The sequence below is a fragment of the Ammospiza caudacuta genome, chromosome 5, assembly GCF_027887145.1.
Source record: "Ammospiza caudacuta isolate bAmmCau1 chromosome 5, bAmmCau1.pri, whole genome shotgun sequence".
In the NCBI taxonomy this organism is placed as follows: domain Eukaryota; kingdom Metazoa; phylum Chordata; class Aves; order Passeriformes; family Passerellidae; genus Ammospiza; species Ammospiza caudacuta.
The window spans coordinates 42,237,785-42,255,986 of NC_080597.1; the positions used below are offsets into that span (position 1 = coordinate 42,237,785).

At 37.0% G+C, this 18,202-nt stretch overlaps 1 protein-coding gene across 1 annotated transcript in view; it reads right to left on the reverse strand.

Moving 5' to 3' along the window:
• Nucleotides 1–18,202, reverse strand: part of TRHDE (thyrotropin releasing hormone degrading enzyme) — a 205,094-nt gene that overhangs the window by 79,017 nt on the left and 107,875 nt on the right. The window contains exon 7 of the mRNA XM_058805431.1: nt 13,743–13,808. Coding sequence (XP_058661414.1) covers nt 13,743–13,808 — 66 coding nt within the window. The remainder of the gene's footprint in view (nt 1–13,742; nt 13,809–18,202) is intronic.

Consider the following 18,202-nt stretch of genomic DNA (forward strand, 5'->3'; position numbering starts at 1 on the left):
ATCAATAAAAAATTAATCAGACAATGCAGTTTTCTAACATGTTTTAGTAAGCCTTAACATTAAGGAAATAAATAAATAAATAAGCAACCAAGTATCCTGACTCTGTGATACCATGAAAACAAAGTCCATTTATTGCACATCCAAAGGATAAGATCCTTCCAAAAATCCCAACAGATTTAGACTACAGTATAATGTGTTATCAAACAGTAATCCTAAACCCCTCCCAAAATAGAATTAAAAGGCTCAATGCTTTTGAAATTATTTCTTGTAAACTGGAGAAGATAGATTGAACAGTAATAGGAACAGTGAAAAATGCTAAAAGATTTTGAAAGATGGTTTCAGTAATGCTGTAGTGATTAAGCTTTCAGATCTTTTATTGTATTAGATATTTCTAAGAAAAGGAGATTATTTAAAAGGGAAAAGTCTTTCATTTCTTTGCAATATTGCCTATTAAGAAAGCCTCTTGGTTGCAAAATAAATTAACTACCCCACTATCCAAACATGATAATGCTCACAACTAACAAAACGCAGTGACTGATAAATACAAAACAGTTAATACCAAAAAGTTAAGCAAGTATAAAGGAGGAGTAAGTCTCCAAACATGTGCCTTAGTTTCAGGGGAGATTTTACATCTATAAACAGAAACCAAAATATCAGACCTAGGACTAAATTCCTTTCTCAGTTAATCTGTATGAAGCTGATTGCTCAGCTGAAGGAACAGCTCCAGACTTACATGAGTGATGCTGAGATCTTAAACAGATTGAGAAACTTCATTTTTCTCCTAAAGAAAACTGGAAAATTCCACTATATGAGGGAGGGAAATGTAGCAAACTATTTTCATCTCCAATTCTTGGCTATTTTTCTCCATTCCCAGGGCTCAGGTAAAGCAGACCTGCCTCTACCTCCCGTTTTTTGTATTTCATTCCTACTTCTCAGTACACATCCTCCTCCCTTTGGCCTACAATATGTTCCTGTTCAGTGCTTTTATACATGACTGCTGTATATCACTGAAGATTTAACACTAAAAATAAAACCATTTTCTTCAGGTAGAAGTCAGTCTCTAAGGCTCCAGGTATCAAATCCAGCATGTTTGTTTTCCTAGAAATTTATATACCTAACCTTAAGCCAACAGACACCATCTGACAGATGCTGACTCTAACATGACCCTTTTTCTTCCCTTCCTTCACACTGTTAAAATCAAATCTGCTGTCACACATTATCTTAACATTGTCTAACATTCAAATAAAAAAGCTTGGGCCAGGATCAGAGTAGTGCACATGGCCGCAAAGGTGAGCAACAAACAAGAGGGAGTGTGAACCAGTGGTAAAGGACTACCAGCAAACTACAAAACTCTGAAGATTCCCATAAGAGAGGAAGCCTACTGAATAGAAAAGTTAAAATAGCCAACTACATTTGCAGTATTTTTCAGCTTTACAAGAGACTAATCCCGAAGAAACAGCCATAAGGAAGAGAAGTGATCACCCTCTCGGCTGTGCAGTCAGCCAAGCAACAAAGGAGTAGGTAAATTCACCTTACTGGTCATGGTCAACACTGTGTAAGGCAAATTAGTTGGTGGTTAACTCTATTTGTGTCAAGAATTAATTTGTACAGTGAGTCAAGCTGCAGAGGTACCTCCAAACTGAAAGAACAGCTGTTATCAGACCAGTTGTCAAAGCACTACTGCAATGCCAGCCAAGAAAAAAACTGGAAAACAGGTTTTTCCTGGACAAGTAAGCCAAACAACTGCTTCACTTTCAACACGGTCTTACTAGAAGTGCCCAAAACTACTTTCAGGCAGTCTAGTAAGAAACTGCCAACATACAGAATATACTAGAGTCATAGAATATATTTTCATCATAGCTTCCACCAGAGGATCAAAAATGTTGATTTTCTTCCTATACTTTAATCTATAATGGCATTAAAATGTTCTTCCTATGAAAACTAAAGTTACTCAAAAGCCAAGAATTTAACTAACTAAAAAACATTTCAACTCAAAATAACAAAAAGGCAACATCAAAATTATATTGAAATAGCAAGCTCATAAGGAATATAAGGTAATGCCTGCAGATAACAGGCCTGACTATGTAGATAGCCCTTACCTAGTATTAAAATTATCACATCTGTTACAGTCACAGCATCAAATGCATTCCTGTATCTGCCTTGAGCACCACAGTTTGATGATACTTTAGTGGTACAGCCAGACTAAGCAGGTCTCACAATCTTTGCTGTTCCTTGGACCCATGCCCCTGTTTCTGATGCTACTTTTCAGATTAGAACTCCAAAATGGCCTATATAGGAGTGAATCTAGCATTCCCCACTAATGACACCCTTCCTTCCTTGATCAAGCTTACCAAGGAGGACTCCAAACTCCACTGGAATAAATGAAGTGGTGTTGGGTGGCCATGAATGGAGGAGAACAAGCAGCTGGAGGCAGCATTGAGGAAAACAGAACAGTGGTTTCCTAAGCCAGTGGCCTGTCCAAGTATGTGCCAAGTATCATGAAAGAGACTGGACAGAAAGATACACAGTGATGATTTCAGAATATAGCTAAGAGAAAGATTATCAGTGCATCACATTTAAGAGGAACAAAATTTTATTTAGAAGTGTATTTCTCTAAAAGTGATGCTCAAATGTTCTTTTTAAATGTTTAAATAACAGTTGGTAGTGTCATTTCTCATCCATAAGCTAATTTTTATAGTGAATTAGTTAACCTTCATTAGAAATCATGTGTGGACGCTGCATTCAAAACTGAAGTAGACTAAACTCAGAAACTTAATAAAAACACTACAATCAGAAATCAAAGAAATCAAAGAAAGGAAATAACATTTAACTTCTGTTTTTAAAGTGTCCACATCGGGCTACCATGAGGTTCAACTAATTCAATTGTAATTACCACCCTCTGCAGTTTTGAATGAACTTTTGTATTACCCTGTTTAAAATGTCTACTACCAGGAGCTTCTTAGACAGCTTCTAGTTCAAACTCACAAATAGGTAAAAAGAAGCTTAAAAAAAGCCCAAAAGGTGTGCAACATACTTCAAAGCCATCATACAAAAATTCACTTCAGCTGTGTTTTGCCTTCTCTTTGGGTCACTATTTCAGGGAACACATAAAATCCTAGGGAAGAAACTCAGTGGAATCCTATCACTGTACATCTGCTGAAATTCCAGCCCTTAATTTCCAAAAGGTGCATTTAGACTTTTTTCACGTACAACAGTGATATCATGCTGACAAACCAGCAGCAACTGGAAAATATCCAGTCAATATGTAATATCTACAATTAAATCATTATGTCTAAACAGCAAGCTATAACTACTAATCAGAAAGAGTTAAACTGGAACCACACATGGAAATAAATCTTAATTCTCTCCGGAGCCAATGATGCTGAATGGGCCACATAATTATAGCATTTTATTTTGTCCTTTTTTCCTTTGTAATTCATGATACTCCCATTGATGCTAATGATAATCAGATCAGCAGAACTGACATTTCTGGCATTATAAGGGCCAATGGGAGTTTTAGCATTGATTTTGTGGGAGAAAATTTAGGGCAAGGTTGAGAATATCTCATCCATTATATTAGAAGTATAACATTCATTTAGAGGATCCAGACAGGACCTGTGCCCTGTTATATGCAGGCTGAGATACAGGAAAAGCCAGTAAAAGAAAGCAGGCAAGAGCCGTCGTTAAGTCAATGGGATTGCTTTCTTTGCTCTACCCACTGCTGGTTGATAAGAAACCAGTATTATAAATTAGAAATAAGCCAACTAAATTCAACATGGCCCTTCATTTTCATTCCAACACAAGAAGAAAAACTTCAAGTGACTGTAAAGAGTTCAATTTTTCAATTAATAATCTTCTGTAGTGCAACTCCATGAACCCAATGTAAATGGGGCATCTAAAACTGAATAAAAATCTGTATTCTGGCAAATTTACAGCTACTTTAAAATATATTCTGCTTTGCTGAGAATCCTTGATAAAATATGAGAAATATTAAATTGAGAGGTTTATTTCCCTTGTAAAATTCAACTTCACCTTTTAGCTATGAATATGAAGAGGAGGGTGGTTCCATTTTGAAACACAGCAGCAACAGTTGCAGTGTGGTGGCAAAGCAGTTTGTAAGTGAAGTCTAAAGGGAACAGTTAGAAGGATTGCGAAGTTAGTGCATGGCAGAGTCAGATGGTATCTGCTGTGCAGGGAGAAACCTGCTAGTATATGAAGCTTGGCTTTAAAGAAAAAATGTATTTGATATATTATTTGGTAGCAGTACTGAAATACTGAGCTAAGGACAAATCCTACAGAATAAAGCACTCTGAAATCGAACTGCATACATTTGACTGAATTTGTACATTAATTTAATTCTGTCTTGTCTGGTTGTATAATACACTTCAACCTAAAACCACACATTGCTCAAAAATTATACTTTCAGTGCACACAAAAAAAAAGATGGAAAGTTTTCCAAAGATATTTAGATGGCACATGCTAATAGTGACAGGTTGGCTGCTCATTCCTCTGCATTAATCTGAACTATGACCAAGAATTGCTAACCAGGCAAAATCTCTGCTGTACTTTTCTGTAATAATTTTCTCTATATAAACACCAGACTTGGAAAAAAGTTATTGCTCTTTATTATGAAAAGGTGTCCGTAAACCAATCAAGAAAACTTTCTGCAAGCATGTCACCGTGTCTAGACCATAAGGACCTGCAACACTCACACATTAACAGTGAATAACAGATAGAGAATCAATGAGCAAATGTTTCTCATTTTGCAAAACACCTTTACACAATTCAGTACCTAGAGCTGCACCTTTTTTTTTTCCAAAATATAGACACCTTAAAAATCATTAGCCTTTACATCTGGAGACATGTGTCAAGTTAGCCACAGTAACTTAGCTTTAAATGCATGTAGGGGAAGGAAAAGGAAGAGGAAGGGGAAGAGAAAAAAGGGAGGAGGAAGAGAAGAAAGAGATGATAAAGAAGAGGAGAAAGTTTTCACAACAGCATGTTTTGTCCAGCACAGATTCAGGATATTTTTTTCTGAATGTCCTCCACTAGACTGAAGTAGATTGATCTATTTGTTTAATTTCCAATATATATAACATGTTAACTAGGAGTTCAATCCAGCTGTATTTGTTCTGAAAATATCCTCACTGACTTCTAAAGACCTAATGGAAATTCTGATTGCATAAGAGCAGCAAAATCACGCACAAAATTATTCCCTTCCAGTGCCCTGTAAAATCCACTGAGCTGCCTCATAACAGAGGTAAGGCTGGCACTGAGCTGCTATCAGGAAAACAGTGTAATTCTATTCCAAAAGAAAACATTTTTGTAAATAGCTGCTGAGTCTGCTGACATTATCTGGAAATTCCTATCTATCACTCTTTCTCTTAATAATTCCTACAATAAAAATGAAAGAAAAAACAGTCATAACTGAATTTCATATGCAACAAAAAGAAGCTCACTGAAGTCACACCAAGTGAATAGCTATGCAGTATCTGTAACATGACTGACTCTAACATTGGTAATGCTGTTCCAAGAAAACAAACTTGGTTTATACACAGTGTGTATACTAATTTTTTCTTTTTGTAAAAGCTTTATCGGCACAGCAAATTAACATTTTATCCTAGCTGAAGAACACCATGACTTCCACCTAATGAAGGCAATACCATCCATAACCTTGCTCTGAACCCAGGCACTAGGGACACTGCTGGCTTTTGAGGTTCAGCAGCAGCCACCCTCACCACATTTTATGTTCTTTGCTGCGACCTCCAATGTGGGCAGAGTGTAACTGTGTGAACTGAAATCCTGTCTTCAAAGAGTACATCTTAGATAGAATTCTTCTCCAAAATTTTAGTCAACACCAGAAAGTACTGAAAAATACCACTTCTTTTTTTTTTTTTTTTTTTTTAATCAGTGTGTCCTTCCATCTGCTGTCCCCATGCACTGGAGCACAGCTCTAAAGGTCAGAAGGAAAATGATCTTGTTTCAGGAAAATGCTTTTTCCTAGCACTGATCACTTAGATATCCCAGGAGCAACAGAGACCCTCTCTCTCCCTGCACCAACCGCTCACAGCTGCTTACACTCAGAGGGAGACTCAGGCCCTGAAACAGAAAGCAAAGAGCCCATGTCTCCCTTCTCCTGGCAACTCCCACAACTCGGGAAGAAAACTGTCTGATCCAAATGCTCCAGGAACATAAAGCAGAGCAGAAAGATGGAAAGGAGATAATTTAACCTAACAGGAATATTCTGCTAATGCACCATTTCAGGAAAAAGCTCCCTTTGCAGAGCACCAACGTTATATGGGGCAAAAATCCACCAGCACACATGATGTGTGGCTGCTAAAATTGTGGGTGCATTGTGTTCAGCCTTGCCAATGTTCTGCTTTCCAAAAGGTTAATAGTTAAACTGTAGAACTGTAGATAAACCAAATACCCTCAACTGTGTCTGTAGATCAGCTTGTTGCATACCAGGACAGCACTGTGGTCTCATTTGTAGCAGAGCTGGACTCTGTGACTGATCCTGATGTGACAACTGTTCTGAATATCTCATGTGGTTTATAATGCTAAACATTTTAACAGAATATCTTCTTGGGTTTCAAAATAGATATCCAAATTTCATGGCTCTTTTTCATTTTACTCACATTGGTCCAATTTCCCTTCAGATGTACAGGCACTCCATTCTCATTAATCTCTTTAAAGAAATATTAGTTGAATGATCAACATTTTCTGGAGGCTCACCTTGGTGTCTTCACAGGCAGAGCAGCTGCCACATAGTTGACAATGATGGCAGTGGAAGCTGTGCTTTGAACACATAAATTCTTCTCCCTAAGTGCTAAGACTTGGGAGTTTTGCATACTTCACACCTATGTAAATTTTAACGTCAATTTCTCTGTGCCTAGATCTCCACCCTAGCACCATGCCTTTCTTCCCTATGAGGTTTCTGTCCTCTACATTAACTGTTGGTGATGCACCCTGACACCACACTGGATGACATTTAAGAAAATTGAATGTAGCAATTAGGAACTGGGCTACAAAGCAAATGAGAAGTATATGAAACTACTGAACAAAAGAACAATTCAGTTAGCATGGTCCACCCTGTGAACTGAATCAGACATTGTCCTATGTAGAAAACACTGGGTACTTGCATAATTAAAAAAGTGATAAAGGTGCACACACAGGAAAAAATAAAAAAAAATGGAAAAATAAAATTAACTTTAGCATTTCTCAAAAATTTTACATTTCAATTATGCAACTTCAAACACAATTTTCCTTTAAGCATTAGCATTTTGCTACATACACTATACTCAAATACTCTTGGAGTTAGAGGAAGAATTTCCATTTTTGGAGTGATATCCAAGTCTGGCCCTTACTATGCTATAAGTCTTTAACATTTTGAAAGGAAAAAAATATTGTGACACGAAAACTTATGGAAGTTTCTTATGCAAGAAACAGACCTACTGTCTTTTACTGACCTGTGCAAGTCAAAGTCTATAGAAATTCAGCTCATAACGCTGAATTCATTTAACAAATGTAAACTAAAATCCAGAGTGATGTAAATTAGAAGCAAAAGACATACTGAGGGGGGAAAAAAGGTGAAAGATGCTAACAATCTCATAGGACATTGCACTGTAGAAAAAGAGATGTCAGCTCCTATGAGATTTCCCATGATTTCTGAAGTTCTCCCTTTAACATGCTCAAGTTCTCCAGCTGACAATTCTCAGATAAAGGGACTGGTAACAACTACCTCAGACAGTTAATTGCCAGAACATCTATGGTAATACTTTGATGTTCACTAAGGTCATACACTCTGCTTTTCTAAACCAGAGGAGGTGGGTGCAGAATCAGCTGAAAAGTACTTTACTCAACACCTAGTAAATGCACCAGCTACAACACCAGAGGTACTGTAGATGTTAAGAGGCTCCTCCTGGGTGGCAAAATTTACATCCTTTGACTGAGCAAAAGAAGACTCCAGGTACTTCCATGTGCACTGGTGATCTGCAGGTAGCATTGCAGTTTACTGCTTCATTGACCTCGATCCTAAGATGCCTGATTTTTTGTTTGTCTTTGCAGATTTTTTATGCTTTTACAGAAAATTCTTGAAAAGAATTCTCTAATGATGTCTCATTAAAGACAGCAAACAACTAACTGTAATGAATTGATAAGAAAGATATAATAAATAGGTATTATTTGGGTACACTGTTTAATACGCTATGTAAAAAATAGATTATCATGTAATACCATGGAAATAGATGAAAGTATTTCATGCATTACTATTTCGTGCACATGGTCGATGTCTAAAAAACAGGAAAAAGCAGTGTGGATGAAAGGAAGTTTAAATAGCCAGCAATATGATACTAGGAAGTAACTGAGATCTGAACCTTGCTGTATTTAATAGCCTGAACACCACACTTCCCCAGACAGCTCCTGTGAAAGACCGACTAATTTGTTTCAATACAGTGGCCATTCTACAGCACCAAAAGAGACAGTGTCTATCCAAAGCACTGTATGAAAATCCCTCCAAATGTACAATGTGAAGCCTAAAAAGTAGTTAATTTATCACAGAAGCAGAGATTCCTACAGTAACTAATTCAAACTGCTGATGATGCACTAAATCAGGGTGAATGATGAACACATACATAGCAGCAAGTGAAGTTCAAAAGGATACAGATCTATGTGATCAATGAGCTGTCACACAGCAAGTGAAATGCAGTGTTGACAAATGTACAGTAATAGAGATGAAGCTCCAAAATAATCAAACCAAATATAAGAAAATAAACCAGTGCAGAAATATATCTCATTACAGCACTGGAGGTGCCTTTTAAAACATATCTACCAAACATTCAAATCACTGGTACTTCTCTCTCTATTTAATTTGAAAAAAATAAAAACCAAGCACTGATTACTTGAAGAGATGCATTGACGTAACGCGGTAAAATCTTCCCAAAAATGCAATCCAGTGACACCAGACACGTAAGAAACAATTTGTTTCAGGCACAGAGTTGGAACAACAGCCTACAGAAGAAAATCTCATACAGACCTAGTATCGTATTGCACATTACCACCCTGAGTGATGACTGAATGATAAAGCCAACTTATGGCTTCTACCTCTATCAATTTGTGTAGATCAGAAACATAATCAGAGCAAGTGGTGTTGACCAAGTCTCTTCATATACTAACCAACTTCTTACCTGATTAATAGCTTTTTGACTGAAAAGCAACATAATTTTGTAAGAAGAGTACTGGCATTCAGTGATGTGCACTTCTTGAATTTTCCTGGGGCATAAGAAACTGCACATCATGAAAGATGCCAGAGCCTTTACAAAGACATAAATCACCTGCTGTGAGAAGGAAGGATTTATTAGACATTTTCTACAAAAATAATAGCTGTAACTTTCTCATATGCAAGTGTTACCAGCTGTGGCTACTGCTGTCATTATTCAATTATTCATTACAGCCAATAGAAATATATTCTCTTTTGGTTTTGCCTGCAGAGTGGTACAGTGAGAATTTTCTGTCTTTAACTAAATCTCCTGTTTGAAATGCCATATAATTCAAAACATCATATCTTTGAAGGGCTTTTCAAAAATCCTGACTTCACTAGTCTCTTGGATGCAGCTTTATTGTATAATCAAATGCCCTTTCAAGTATATTTACCATCATAAGAACAGTCCAGTTATTTTTGACAGATATGAATCTCTACAAAGACATCTACACTGTAAAAATAAGCACTTCTACCAGAATTTTACTTCCTTTCAGACTCCTTAACAGAACAGTTTGCTAAACTGCTACAGATCACATGCACATTTGTACATTTCCATCAGATTATATTTATTGGTAAAAAATATCCACCAAAGAATCTCATTCTCCTCCATCAACTTTTCTCTGCTTTTTAATGCAATTGTTTTATTTGACAAATAAGGGATTTTTCACCCCCAGCCTGTCTCCACCTGCTATTTAAAAAGTTCACATGCCAAGTGAGTAAGAAAAAACAAGCAATTAACAAATAAGGTAGCAATCCTATTTGCTTCTTGTTCTAAACCTTATTTTTTCCTCTCCCTAACCCAAAGTTAAGTTACACCTTGTCTGTTGTAGTGTTTCCTATATTAAAGCTCTAATTCTTTAGCTCTTAATAATATGATGAATCATGCCTTGATTTGGATGAAACCACAAACAAATCCAACACAAATAAAGAACTACACATTTTTGTTTATGCTACTTTATAAGACCTCAGAATTACTCTTTTTTATCATCTGTTAAACAGTTAAGGACATAGGTAATACATTAAAAAGAATTGAAATAATACTGGAAATCTAATAGAGTGGAGAGGTAACAATAGAGAAGGTTCCTGGAGTGTGTGGAAGTTAACTTCCAGACACAGCTGCTGAGCAAGACAACTAAAAAAGCAGCCCCGCAGGAGCTCTTGTTTGTGAACAAAGACTGGTGGGTGATGATTGGAAGGCATCATGGGCTCAGCAATTATGAAATGACAGAGTTTGAGTTTTCAATTCTTGGAGAAATTCGGAGAGGGGTCAGCAGAAATGCTACCTCAGCCTGTTTATGACACTTTTTGAGAGAGCCCCTTGGGTTTTTGCCTGAAGAGCAAAGGAGTCCAGGAATGCTGAACATATTTAAGAAATCCTAAAGGTGCTGGAGCTGGCCATCCCCACATGCTGAAAGACAAGCCCGTGGGGAAGACCATCAGCCTGGCTGCACAGAGAGCTTTGTCTGGAGCTCAGATAACAAAAACAAGTTTATGACCTTTGGAAGAAGGGGCAAGCAACTCAGGAGGACTACAAGGGCATTGTGAGGTTATGCAGGCAGAAAACTTGAAGAGTCAAAGCCAAAGTAGAACTTTATCTAGACACTGCTGTAAAACACATTAAAAATATGTTTCTATAAATACATTAGCAACAGAAGGAGGGCTGAAAATCTCCATTTTTGGCAGAATATAGGGAATAACATTGTGACAAAGAATGAGGAAAAGGCTGGGGCACTTAATGCCTTCTTAGTCTCAGTCTTTCATAGTAAGACCAATTGTTCATTGGGTACCCAGCCCCCTGAGCTGGAAAACAGAGACAGAGAGCAGAACTAAAGCACCAAACATCTGAGGGAAAATGGTTGGCAGTCTTTTACACCACTTAGATACACAGAAGTCTATTGGAAAGGACAGGATCCATCCAAGGGTCCTGAAGGAGCTGGCAGCAGTGCCAACCAAGTCACTTTCCATCATTTACCAGTAGTTCTGGCTCACTGGGTAAGTCCTAGACAACCAGAGGTGGGCAATGTGACACCCATTTACAAGAAGGGCTGGAAGGATGTTCTGAGGAATGACAGGCCTGTCAGCCTGACCTCAGTGCCAGGGAAGGTCATGGAGCAGATTGCCTTGAGTGCCACCAAACGGCAGATGCAAGACAACCAGGGCGTCAGGCCAGCATGCTGTAAGAAAGGTCCTGTTTGACCTACCTGACCCCTTCCTGTGACCTGCTTTGTGGATGAGAGAAGGCCATGGATTTTGTCTACCTAAACTCACTAAAGCTTTTGACACCTTTTCCCACAGGATTCTCCCGGAAAAACGGGCTGTGTAGGTCTTTTAGAACTCAGTTACTCAGCAAGCCATTAGAATGACACAGGAGGAATGAACCATCAAGTGCATTTTTAGAATATTTGTTATCTGAAGAGAATTACAAATAGTAGTAGTATTCAATTTTGCTATTCTACAGAAATGACATTTAGTTGAATATTAGAGTTCCATGTTAAAACAGGATTCAAGACAACATAATTCAAAAACCCAAATGATGGTACCAAGCTAAAGAGCTAAAATGCCTAAACCAGTGTTAATTAATCCTCCGGTTTCCCTTGTCATTAGCAAAGATATGGCCCCCCAAATATACAGTGCAGGAACAGTATTTTGTTAATTTGCAAAATGCAAAATATTAAATGACTGACAGATATTTCCCACTGTATAATTTGTAGCTTATGAAAAACTTATGAACTTCATGTTTTATTTTGTTCACCTTGAAAACATACACATGGAAAATCTCTATCTGGATTTCAAACTGATTTTAGTTAAAATCATCATCTTCCTACTGAACTGATGCCAAGACTTGTACTAGTCAGACTTTCACAGTTAGATTTTTCATAGACTTTCATTAGTAAACAGAATGGTTTCTATTCAGAGCCAAACTACTGAAAAGCAGAATAAGAAACCATTCAAATCAAAAACCAAAGCTCCATTACAACTTTATGATAATTATGATTAATCCCTGCATAGCTATTCTTTGATCTGAGCTTTTTTCTCAGTCTATTTCAAGATAACTTGCACACTGTTATTTCTCAGGCAAATGTAGAAGAAAACAGAAAAACACAGTTTAAGATGTACACACTAAAACTTTTCCTTTCTAAAACCCTGAGTGACATACTCCACTGGGAAAAAGTGCTACTGAAATCTTCTATGTCCAAACAGAAGTTTCTGGCTGGAATATGGAGTTTGCTAGACTTAGGACAGAAGTCTTACTGTGTTAAATGACATGATGGTTTTACCCTTGACATACACAAGCCTTTATGAAGGAAACTTCTGATTTAAAAAGTTCTCATCTGGATGAGAAATTTATCTAATTGATCTGACCTGGTGTTACAACTAATCAAATGATCAAGGTGGTCCTATGAGTAAGTTATGCTACAAACCCTGATTGTACTGTAAATTGTCCAAAAAGCTGCATTTCCTCAGCAAGTTTCCTTTCATTGCCTTTGCACAGAAAATATCTCTCTGACATGACCAATGCATTCATTTAATTTTTGGTTTATATTTTATCTTCCAATTTATTTTGGTTAGAGGTAGAATTATTCTGTTAAAAAATGACCTGATCCTAGATGTAGTTTATTTAAATTTCAAAATGAAAAGCTTACTAAGAACAGATAAGATTGATTACTCCTTCCAACTTAGCATAATTGTATTTCAGGTGAACATCAATTTACTTTAAAGGACACTTCTAAGTAGCAGGCTGTATCATACATAATTCATCAATCACAGCTGCCTGTAACATGATTTACTCAAGCAGATTTCAATGGAATAGAGGGAATTGCATTGTTTTTTATGCTTTGGCTTGTTTGTTTTTAAATAGTTTACGAAACACTCCTTTGTCCTGAATTATTGCTGAAAGGAGTTCATCCTTGGTAATCAGCATGTTGAATTTCTTTCTCTTTCCATAGAAATGTTACCTCTTCAAATTTCTTTTAAAAGACAGAGTGAGTTTTCAAAACATCGTTAAGGCAGAGAGCACTCCATGCTTATTGAAGGTAAAAATAAAGCTCAAGGATTTTACTACGGAGGAAAGCATGGCAAAATATTTATCTGAAAAGCATTATTCATTTTAGGGCTGTTTATTTTCCAGCTGGCTTATATTGTTATTATTTGTTAGACCAGTGAAACGCAGGTGAAGAGAAGTAGTTACTTCCTCAGCTAGTCCTTCACATATTTGTCATATGGATAAAGTGGCTTTTATGTGGCACTCTACACAAAACTGTATGCCAGTTGAAGTACAATCACTTCATATATCAAGAAATATAGGTGAAACTGCATCTTCAATCAAATTCAGCTTCAGGGACATGGTGGTACTTCAGATGGTCCTAAGGTAAAGAAATATTTCCAGAAATTGATGCAAATATAGCTTCAAAAGAAAAAAGAGGGAGCAAGTGAAACTGCTAGAAATACACATCTACAGAAAGATGGAAATGCCTTTACTTACTTGTAAGCCCATTTGAAACACAGAGTGACCCATAAAGCCAGCCAACATTCGAATCAGAGCTGCACCCTATGGGAAATAATAGAGAAACAAAGTTACCAGTTTTGAATTCCAATATAACACAATAAATACACTCAGAAGCAGGCATTTCCACCCAACACTAATATGCCTGAAACCTGTAACTTATACAATCTTTATTTCTGCTAGAATGAAAGAGAGAGAGAGAGAGAGAGAGAGAGAGAGAGAGAGAGAGAGAGATAAGATAATGCAAATGCTTACTAGGAGAAGTGAGGAGGCAAAGTGATAATAAGTGTTAATAAGTGATAATAAGCATTAATATCCTGCCCCATATGTTGAATAAGGCGCAGGTCAAACAACACACTCTCCCTACTGCTGGAGCATGCCTGTGTCAGTTCCACTGGTCACTGACCCCAACCCTTCTATGCACTCAACAGAAAGGCCCAGTTTTAACTGAGAGCAAAGAAATTGTGTCAACTGCAAATTCCACCTCAGTGATTATCCACAATACTTTTATCTCCATTACACTATTGTACATCAGGATTCAGTGATACTACTTCCCTTTGTAACACCTTCAAGATCTGGGGACTAAAAGCAAATAATTTCCATTAGAATTTTATAAGATGTGGATATATATATTTGACCTATTAATAGTCAGGTTACTTTCCAGACTATCGTGCAAAGATACTCGTACAGCACTCTTTCTCTACTTATAGCAGTTCTTAGCCTCTTCCTCTTCAGGCAAAGCATAGAGATTTAAAAGACAAGTCATTCTAAATCCCAGTACTTACTGCAAGAAGCAGACAGATACTTGCAAGAGAGCTTTTTTTAACCATCCTTGTGTCTTCTCACACACTCTCAGAAACACAGTTGCTGTGTATTTTCCCTTTGCCCAAGTGCTCTATTTCAAGCAGAAATAACTTTGCAGATGTGATCATTTGGCTATAGTATCTGATGTGACCATTTAGCTATAATATCCCACTTTACAATATAATTTCAAGGCAACCAGTCTTCCAATCCCAATATATAAATGTTTTACTTTGTACTGATCACCATACAAGAGGGAGGACACTTGTGATTGCAAATCCATGAATTAAAGGCTTTAAGAAAACATGATGCTAGAACTCAACCACCTCATCTAGAGATGAAGGTCCATAAATTAGGTTAACACTCAATCAGTCAATAATAAAGAAAGAGGGAAGATTACTTAGATTCAAAAATCTACAGATTCTAAAGCCAAAATGACTTCTATAAAATTTGTTCTGCATTAATTTAGTTATTTAGGCAAAAAAACCCTATGGTTTCTCTTTCTATTTTAGAAAATTCAAGATCTGAATAATGTTTCAGAGTACTATCTAATGTGTAACAACTATTGTTTACTCTCACAGTAAAACTACACACCTCTTTACTAATTGGAAGATATCTAGTTTCATTTACTTGAATTTATCTAGCTTCAGCTTTCAAAACAAAACTCTATGTCTTTTCCTGCTAAATTAAAGTTCAGGATAGTCTGGAAATTTAACTTTTGTCCAATTTTTAGACCATTTTACACATGTTCCACTGATTTTTTTTTATACAGTGACTATTTTTAAATACTGAATGGATCTGTAATAAACAACACTTGAAATAATGACATAAATCAAAAATATTTGTAAATTATTAGTAAGTTGTAAGAAAACAAAGTCCTTGAAATAGGCAGCAAAACCCTACACTGTATAGGTTGCAGAGTAACTGAGCTGCTTTTAGGAATTGAATAGTGAATAAACCAAAAAATGATTTTTGCATTATTAACACTAGGGTATGTTGTTATGGTGGTATATAATCTTACTGGAAGACAAATCATGTCTGGAACACATTGCAGAATAGGAAGTAACACCTTTCAAAACAGATTATTACCTGTGCAGACAATACCATAGGTCAGGAAACATTATTGCCCTTATATTACTAGAGAAACAGATTGAGTGAAGTTCTCAGAGACATTTAAGTAGATAAACAGTAGATAAATCTGTTTAGGCAGATAAAGATTTTTTTTTTAAATCTCATTAATAGGTAAATCCTACTTATTCTGTCAGTAACTTGGTCAGGGCGATCCAAAACATCTGTAGCAGAAACAAAAAACCCATGAAACATACCAGACAAAATCCTCAACAACATGACATTTTTCCATTCATCCCACATCTTTTTTCCTACTCACTATTTAATATTCCAGGATGCCCTGGTTTCTTCCTCACAATTAAACTTCACATAGTAATGAAAGACATATATAAGCACCTTGACTCTACTGACTTCTGTAAAAAGTAAGCAAGCTAATAGAGTCTTTTTTTCTATCCAGAGACCAAGAACTATAATGTACATGTAAAGAAATTACAGAATTCCCCTCACAGGTAACATTTAGACACATGTTGGATGGCTGGTCATATTATACAGCAGACAAAATAAAACAGCAAGTAAAAACTGAATGGAGAGTCAAGGCACAAACACTGGACTATTCTCTCAAGATAGATCTCTTTTCACAGCTACTTTTCTACCAATTAATTACCTTCAGGAAACTCAGAAACCCTACTTAGAGCTTACAGAACAATAGGCTTGTCACAATTCTGCCATCTTCCCCACTCAGGGAAAGCAAATGCTTTCTTGACTTGTTTCAGGAAGGGAATGGATTCAAAAAAGCAAGGGAACCTTAAGAGGGGCAAAAGTGTCTTCAAGAGATGGGAGAAGAAACAAGAGCAAATGAAGCCCTTGGTGTGGAGGGCAAATAAATTGGAGAAAACCATTCATTTCATCTTTCCTGAACTTTTGAGAGTAGGCAGAACAGAGAACCATAATACATTCATAAACAGCACAGAAGCTCTCCAGAGATTCACAGCTCTGGAAAGCAGAGCAGGATAAGGCAGCAAACACTGGCACTCTGACTAGGGAGGAAGCAAAACAGGTTTGCAGGCAGAAGGATAAAAAGCAAGAGGTATAGAGAGTAACTGGCATAAAGAAGAGTGGCTTACTGAAAGGAGAAGCTTGGAAGATGACCCTAAACAGAGGGAGGTGGGAGGTGCAGAAGGTATGTGCAGTAAGTTCAGTTACAGGAAAAACAAAATACATAGATGGAGTGCCACACCTTCCAAAAGCTTCTTGACCTAGACCTAAACCTACAGAAAAATCCCAACAAATCTGTCCTGCTGGAGTTGATGCTCTTTGGAACCTATCGGCATCACTCTCTGAACACCCTGACATGCAAGGAGCCTGCTCCCCACTTGAATCTCAGAGCCACTTCTGTTTCGCCAACCTTTGTCCAATAGAGGAACAAACAACACAGGATGTCTTGAGAAGCGAACTTGCCTCTCCTGCTGGGCAGGATGACTGTTTATTGATGATTTAAGTGCTTTCCTCCAGGCAGTGGATGACTCAGTACCTTGTCAAGAGGTAAAGCACACTGGTTTAAGAGGTCTAGTGGAAAGCAATTCTTTCCTATTCAAAAAATGTACCTAGTTCCTGTCAGTGTAAAATCTGACTTGCCTTAAGCCATTGTACCCTATCTTAATTTGTCTACCCAGACAAATACACTAGTTATTCATCCAATGATTAATGGCACCACCTGGGTCTGGTGAAGCACTGCTCATTAGCAGATCTCACTAAGATTAATGCCAATATTCTGCAAATTAAAAGGAAACTGTGGCACACCCTAGTGAAATCACTTGCCAAAGATCACCCAGATCCTCATATAACCTATATGCTCCTTGTATAACCTATGATACAGCTGAAGCTTTCTCAGCCTCAGCATTGATATTCCACTGCTATAGGAAAGGAAAGTAGAACATGTTGGATACTTCAAGGAAATTAGGTACATAGAGCCCTTTTTTGCAAAGTGCTCTTGGGAAAAGGCTCACTCATGGACAGTTAGCCAACACTGCCTGAAGGGATGAAAGTTTATGCACTTTCTTCCTCTGAAGAAACTTGGATACTCACAACCTGGTAAAGACAAGCTATAACCAAACTTAAGAAGAATTCCTCTGTACGCAAACTGAACATGTCTTTGAAATCTAAAAAATGCAGAGCTGAGCTAAGGTATTCAGTCCAATTTTCTCCATGTAGCCTAATTCTCTCCATGCCAACACAAAATGATGTGATTTTATCCTTGATCTCAGATTAGTTTTAACTAATTTTTAAAGACCCACTTCTACATCTTGATCCTCTTATGTCGTTACAGATCACAATTACTGTAAGTCAATTTAATTCTACAACTTATTGAATATCTCAATTTTATTATACTTGAAATTCCTTAATTAATTGTTTCACTTGCAACTTACATCTTGTAAAAGTTTTTTAATACAAAAGATAGTACTGAATGGAATTTTATTTAACAGGAAACAAACTAAGTCTTATGCATGAACCCACAAGAACATGACTACTACTACAATACAGTACTGTGACAGAGCCACACAGGAAGTGAT